Source organism: Cornus florida, unplaced genomic scaffold, assembly GCF_030987335.1.
Source record: "Cornus florida cultivar Cherokee Brave unplaced genomic scaffold, ASM3098733v1 CherokeeBrave_3.0.0_Hap2_Chr09, whole genome shotgun sequence".
NCBI lineage: Eukaryota > Viridiplantae > Streptophyta > Magnoliopsida > Cornales > Cornaceae > Cornus > Cornus florida.
In genome coordinates, this window is record NW_026775579.1 from 61141864 (window position 1) to 61149134 (window position 7271).

Genomic DNA, 7271 nt, shown 5'->3' on the forward strand with positions numbered 1-7271 from the left:
ACTGGTTCTATCTTTAGATAAATCTGGGCCGAATGCTATTTGGTCTAATAGACTTTGTTAACGGGCTAGAAGTTCAATATTGGCGATCTTGGGCCGTTAGTGACTTTGCCTGGGCTTGAACAGGGTTGGGCTTTTGTAACCCACCAAGAGATTAAAGAATAAAGCTTATGTTATGGCTACGTGGCTAGGTTTTATTTGAGGGGGATTTTTTCCTCCACACTTTGCCTCTAATTCCCTTTTTAATTGGACTATGGCTCCCAATTAGAAGGGAATTGAAGTTGTACGGTTGCCAATTTTGTAAGGGGCGGTTTTGATGAGTGACCATTGACATTCTGACCAAAGGGTTTCTTCGCAACTTGTTTTTGGCTTCACTGCGTTAATTGTGCTCATTGCTTTAGCGTAATTCCAGGCTAGTTTTTCAGTTACCTCTTTGATCTCGTATAATGAACACTTTACCCACTTCCGACCATATAGAGATTGTAGATTCCGAGTCCACTCCCTCATCTTCCCCTATTCTCATTAAGGTTCCTCCTCCTAGGGTTTCTGACCCTCTTGAATCTGCAAACGATTCAGTCAATCAAATGGATATTTCTTGACCTCAAGCTGAAGTATCTATTTTCGGGTCAGACAGTGTTTTTACCAAAGAGGAGAGAAAGATGATTTTGTCTATCTGGTATCTCAAATTCACTATTGAGTCTGTAATGGAAGAATTTAAAATCCCTGAGGGGGTAGAAATTGTTGAATACCCCAAAGAAGCTGATTTCAGTTTCGGTGAGGGTGTCGAAGAGAATGAATTGTTCTTATCGGTTGGGCACCTTAATACTCTTCGATTTCCTTTTCACCCCTTCTACCATTTGGTCTTCAATAAGTTAGGTCTTGCCACTCTTCAAGTAAACCCCAACTTTCTTCGAATAGTCTCATCACTTTTGGTCCGCTGAAGGCTAGAGAGTCTTGACTTGACTCTCACTGACCTGCTGATTACTTACACCATCTCTAGGCATGGGACTGAGCCTGGCCGTTTTTACTTTACTTCCTCTCTTCAACAGAGGATATGCACGGATCTTCCTAATTCCGAGAAGAAATGGAAAGAAAGGATGATAATTGTTAAAGGGAACTGGCTATGTCCCAATCGAGCAAACTCCCAATCCCACGCAAATTTGGGAAGTTAGGTATAAAATGTTTTCCCTCCCTTCATGACAAGTGCTCTAATTGCTTCCCATGCCGAGTATTACTCTTTCGTCATACTTATGAATTTCTTGGTATTTTTTCAGCGACCTTCCCTTCCTTAGCAGCTAAGAATAGGTTCTCCTTTCTCGAAGACCAAGTTTGGAGTGATCCCCCATCCATTGAGGAGCTACTCTCTTCATCCAATTTAAAAGAAATCGCTTCCAGCGCTGCAGTAGCCGACCACATGGATTTAGCCCTTCCTTCTTTTGATAGCTTCCTTCTTACTGATAAGGAGAAGAAAAGAGCTGGAGCTCTTAAGAAGAAAGCGGCAGAGGATCAACCTCTTGTCGTTATCCGTTCCACTGAGCATGAGAAGGAGGTTGATGAACCTTCTTTGAAGAAGACAAAGCAAAACCCTCCTTCCACTAGCAAGGGTAAGAATGCCTCCAAGAGTAAAGGGAAAAAGGCTAATGAAGCTGACCCTAAGGCTGAAGTTAGGGATTACATCCTGGCTGAGGCTGAAGAACCTTGGAGGCCCATTTTTTCTAGAGCTAACAAGTCAATTCTTCACTCTGGAGATTCTATTGTTACAGACCCTTCTGCTGTTTTGGAAGTAGCTAGGGAAATGTGGTTACCCAAGGATGAGGAGATTATTGGTAATATAGGGCTGGACCAACTGCTGTCTTCTATCCCTATTCGTGCTAAGGTTTGTATTTTCCCTCCTTTGTTATATTTACTTAACTTTCCCTTCACGCTATTTACTTCATTGATGATTATACAGAACATGTATCACACTATGGCCATGTGTGCTACTGCTGAAGCCCAGTCAATCTTTATTCAAAAAATGGAGAAGGAGCAGGAGACTGCGGAGAAGAAACTCTCACATTCGCTCAAGGATGCAAAGATGGCTTATAATGCTAGAGATACATACAAGAGTCAACTTGCATCCACTGAAGCTAGGATGAAGGAGTTAGAGGCTGAGAACCTTCGATGGAAAGATGCAGTTAATACCTGCACAACTGCTGGAAAGCAAATGCAGGAATGTTATTCTTCCTTGGTATGATTATCAAGTGCCAAGGCCTTCAAGTTCAGCTTCAACCAAGGCTTAGGTGACAAATAGAAGGACCCTGAGGCTTTTAATGCTGACATGGGGGTATCTTTCCCTTATGATGAGGGTCCAAAGGCCCAGAAGGCTGAGGTGCTATTCGCCGAGATGGTGAAGTCTCGTCAAGGGGATCTTCCAGCATCAAGCTCTCCAGTTCCAGCAGCTCCAAGCCATTCAATACCTCCAGCTTCAAGACCAATTGTGGTTGATACTTTCGACTCTGCTCCTTTTAACCCCAAAAGGAAGTAGAGTTGTGTAATTTTTTATTTTGAAATAATGCACTTTGAGACAGTATATTTTTGCTTTGGGGCTGTAATGATTAAACATATTTTGATGTGATTCGCATGTCTGTGAATGCTTTTGAATTGCATAAAATACCTAAGTAGCAATGTTTCCGTATTTTTTAGGAAGATCCACTGCCTGAGGACTTCGAACTTCTTATGGTCCGAAGCAAAACTGGATAAGTGTTAAGAAGGGGATTCCTATGACAGTTCGGCTACTATCTAAAGATTATTTTTCTATCTAGTGATCTAACCGTCAAGGGAACCCTTCTTGCCATTTACTTATATGGAATGGGTATATCCACACTTATTTTTTCGTGTACTATTTCGATGTGGGACAAAAAATTTTATGGATTGAACATTATTGGACCAGGTATAGTGACCTACAGGTGTGACGATCATGAGGAATATTTGCCCCCACTTAAGTTCAATCCTTATTGATGTAACTTAAGATACGAAGCGTCTGAGGTGGTATATTCCTTGGCTCTTAGCCTGAGAGGAATTGTATTGTGCCAGACTCTTGGGGTCCTCGGCTATGAGCCTGAGAGGAATTATATTGTGCCGGACTCTTGGGATCCGAAGCGATATATTCCTCGGTTATGAGCCTAAGAGGAATTGCATTGTGCCGGACTCTTGGGGTCCGAGGCAATATATTCCTCGGCTGTGAGCCTGATAGGAATTCTATTGTGCCGGATTCTTGGGGTCCGAGGCTATATATTCCTCGGCTATGAGCCTGGGAGGAATTGTATTGTGCTGGACTCTTAGGGTCCGAGGCGATATATTCCTCGGCTATGAGCCTGAGAGGAATTGCATTGTGCCGAACTCTTGGGGTCCGAGGCGATATATTCCTCGGCTATGAGCCTGAGAAGAATTGCATTATGCCGGACTCTTAGGGTCCGAGGTGATATATTCCTCGACTATGAGCTTGAGAAGAATTGTACTGTGCCGGACTCCTTGGGTCCGAGGCGATATATTCCTCAACTATGAGCCTAATAGGAAAAGACACCACGCATACAGGGCAAGCCAAAGATTCAAAAGTGATATGAGGCCATGAAAAAGAGTAACTATGACCGGAAAGTCTCCCATGCGTTTACTTGGGAGACTATCTTTCACAGAGACTCTCTTCGTGGCGACCAGACGTGGTTTTCTACAACTATATAAATTATACACCCTTTGTATTTCTAGTCGATATAGGACAAAAAATAGAGTTTGCATTATAGGCCAGGAATTTGGGCTTAAAAAGAATTATTGCAAAGAATGCCCGCTGGTATCAAGGCTTTGAACACCATTTGGGCTGGGCTGTTTCTGTTACCAGCGGGCCCTCTTTGCAATGCACTCCAATATTTTAATATTTCTCTATATAAAGGAATGTATAAAGGTATTTTTTTATCGGTGTGGGACAACAATAAAAGTAAGTTGTTGCATAAAAACTCAAAGTAGTTTAAAAAATGAACAACTGTTGTGTCCAATTGAAGACAGTTTCCACAAACAAACAATCGATAGTTTCCATAAACAAACAATCGTTGACTTTGTGCCTGTTTTTGTCTTTTCTTCTTCTTTTTTTCTTTATCGTAACATTAATACATAGTAGCGTACTAGTGGGGTACTAGTCTTGCCCCTTTTTAAGAGAAGAAAGAAAAACTATATAAACATGAAGTGAAATAGCATCCCGCACCGAATATTAACGTGTGTGTCAAAAACGATCACTCATGAGATTGATTACTTGACAATATGAAAGTTTATTATATGGGCCATAAACAGCCTTATTTGTATAGAGATAAATATATTGCATATTTGTAAAAGAAAAACAAATGGACTATATTATCTAATAATAGTACCTATTAAGGTGTATTGCATTCCATGGACGTGCAATTGGACGCCCATCAGTTTCGGCTAATCGGTAAACGCCTTTCCCTACCACTTCTGTGACTCTATAGGTCCGGTTCAATTGGGTTATAACTTCTTTACAAAGACTATTTCCTGCTTCAGCACCCAATCGCCTACCACAAAACTTCTGAATCTGACGCACTTGTTATAACTGTTACGTAACTGTTGTTGGTACGAAGAGAGCCTAACTGTTGCAGCATCCCTCTTTTCTTCCAGGAGGTTGAGGCTATGCTCAAGCTGTTGATCATTGTTCCCCTCACTCAATAAATGTGTCTGAAGAGTAGGCACTGTGATTCCGCAGGGATGACAACTTCAGACCCATAGGTCATTGCGAAGGGGCTTTCCCCCGTTGACCGTCGTGGGGTGGTTCGATATGCCCAATGTACCTAAGGTAGATTCTCGTACCACTTTGATTTGAGCTTCTCAAACTTTTTCTTGAGATAACTGAAGATGGTTCGGTTAGTTATTTCAGCCTGCCTATTTCCTTGTGGATGACTAACTACGGCTAATTTCTGTTGAATCCCATGCTCGGCGAAGAACTTTCTTGTACTTCTGTTGTCCAAGTTCTTACCGTTGTCCATCATGATAACCATCGGGACTCCGTGGGCAAAGGTCCGACCAAATCAATCCCCCATTGTGCGAATGGCCATGGATTTGCCATTGCGTGCAAATCCTCAGCGGGCTGATGTTTCATTGGCCATGTCGCTAGCATTTGTCGCATCTCTTGGCATATTTTTCAGCATTCCGAGCCAGGTATGGCCATAAGTAACCTTGAGTTAAGACCTTATACGCCAGGGATCTGCCGCCGGAGTGGTTGCCACAATCCTCGTCATGAATTTGCTTTAATATTACGAGGGCCTTAGTCGGGCTTAAGCACTTCAAGTAAGGACCTAAAAATGACTTCTGATATAACTGATTATTGATAATAGAATATTTGGCTGCGGTGAACCTAAGTTTCTTTGCCTCGGCTTTCTGGTTCGAAAGAGTTCCATGCTTGAGGTAAGCTTCCAGTGGATCTATCCAGCATGGTTCTCGTGGAATGTCCGGGATCACTATTATATCCTGCCAATGACTTATACTAAGTTCGTACAAGATGTCTATCGGCACTATCCGGACCAAATCTTCGTCTGAGGAAGATGTTGCTTTGGCCAATTGATCTGCTTTAGAGTTCTCTTCACGAGGTACTTGGCGGAATTCAATTTGATCGAACCCATATGTAGCACTCTCTATAGCCTCCTTGTATACTTTCATTCTTTCTTCTTTGGGCTGATATTTGTCTATCACCTGATTCACAATAAATTGGGAGTCACTAAAAACCTTTAGACACCATACCTAGAGCTGGTTTGCCAACCGGAGCCCGGTGAGCAAGGCCCCATACTCGACTTCGTTATTAGTGGTATAAAAAGTCAGGCGGATTGACTGCTGTAGCTCGGTGCCTTCAGGGGTTGTGATAACGATTCTGGCCCCAGCACTAGTTAGGTTCGAGAAACCGTCTACCCGAAGCTCCCATTGTGGTTCAGAAAGGTTTGGCTCTTCAGACTTATCTTCATACTCAAGGAGAAAGTCAGCCAATGCCTGGCCTTTGTGTGACACCTTTGGCTCATAGGATATATCGAAAGAACTGAGTTCGATTGCCCACTTTGTTATTCTTCCAAACAAGTCAGGCTTGGAAAGAATAACTCCATGGGGTAGTTGGTTAAGACTACGATACTATGAGACTCAAAATAGTGCTGAAACTTCCTCTTTGCATATACTAATGCTAGTATGATTTTCTCTGCTTTGCTGTACCTTGTCTCAGCATCTGTCATCGTCTTACTGGTGCAAAAGACTGGGTACTGATTTTTTCCTTCTTCTCTGATCAAAACGGCACTTGTAGCTATGTCAGAGATTGCTAAGTATATGATGAGAGTTTCACCAAGCTTTGGAGTGGACAGAATTGGAGGTTTAGCCATGTAACACTTCAATTGATTTAGAGTCACTTGCTGTTGAAGTCCCCATATATCCTTGTTCTTGGATCTTATTGCATCAAAAAACGGTTTGCACTTATCTGATAATCGAGATATGAAGCAGCTAAGAGCTGCAATTCGACCAGTTAGGACCTGTACTTCCCTGCAAGTTTTTGGTTCCTGGTTTTGTATAAGCGCCTGAGCCTAAGCTGGGCTTACTTCTATTTCTCTCTCATTGACAATATGGTCGAGAAACTGCCCTAAAGAGACTACAAAGGAACAATTGGAAGGATTCAGCTTCATGTTATACTTTCTCAAAGTGTCAAAGACTTCCTGGATATGCTTGGGATGATCCTCTTTCTTTACACTTTCAACCACCATGTCATCAATGTAGGTTTCGACCGTCTTTCCCAGCATCTCGTTGAAGATCTTGTTAACGAGGCGTTGGTAAGTTACCCTAACATTCTTGAGTCCGAAGAGCATGACTTTGTAACAGTAGGTGCCTTTCTCTGTTATGAAGGAGGTTTTCTCTTCATCCACTGGATTCATTGGGATTTAATTATACTCGGAATACACATCGAGGAATGTGAGTCTCTCATAGCCAGTGGTAGCGTCGACCATCTGGTCTATTTTGGGTAATAGAAAGCTATCCTTAGGGTAAGCCTTGTTGAGATTGGTAAAATCTATACATACTCTCCATTTTCTATTCTTCTTCTGAACTACCAACACGTTCGAGAGCCATTGTGGATAGTGCACTTCTCGGATGAAACCTGCTTGAAACAGTTTACTTACTTCTTCAGCAATGATTCGATTGCGCTTAGGAGTGAACCTTCTGTGTCTTTGCTTAACTGGCTTGAACATCGGATCCACCTTCAAGCTGTGGCA

At 42.3% G+C, this 7271-nt stretch overlaps 1 protein-coding gene across 1 annotated transcript; it reads right to left on the bottom strand.

Moving 5' to 3' along the window:
• Positions 1-5145: 5145 nt before the first annotated feature.
• Positions 5146-6935, bottom strand: LOC132272686 (uncharacterized). Its single transcript, XM_059773787.1, has 4 exons — positions 6697-6935; positions 6229-6549; positions 5788-6088; positions 5146-5724 (listed from the first exon to the last, which is right to left on the bottom strand). The coding sequence occupies exons 1-4, from the start codon at positions 6933-6935 to the stop codon at positions 5146-5148; spliced, it is 1440 nt and encodes a 479-aa protein (XP_059629770.1).
• Positions 6936-7271: the final 336 nt, after the last annotated feature.

Excerpts from the sequence above, each read along its gene's own strand:
- LOC132272686 (XM_059773787.1), bottom strand. The coding sequence starts at position 6,935 with ATGAATCCAGTGGATGAAGAGAAAACCTCCTTCATAACAGAGAAAGGC. Across the intron at positions 6,089-6,228 it reads ATGACAGATGCTGAGACAAG|AATAACAAAGTGGGCAATCG; the intron begins GTACAGCAAAGC and ends CTTGTTTGGAAG. Across the intron at positions 5,725-5,787 it reads TGCTCACCGGGCTCCGGTTG|GTGATAGACAAATATCAGCC; the intron begins GCAAACCAGCTC and ends ATTGTGAATCAG.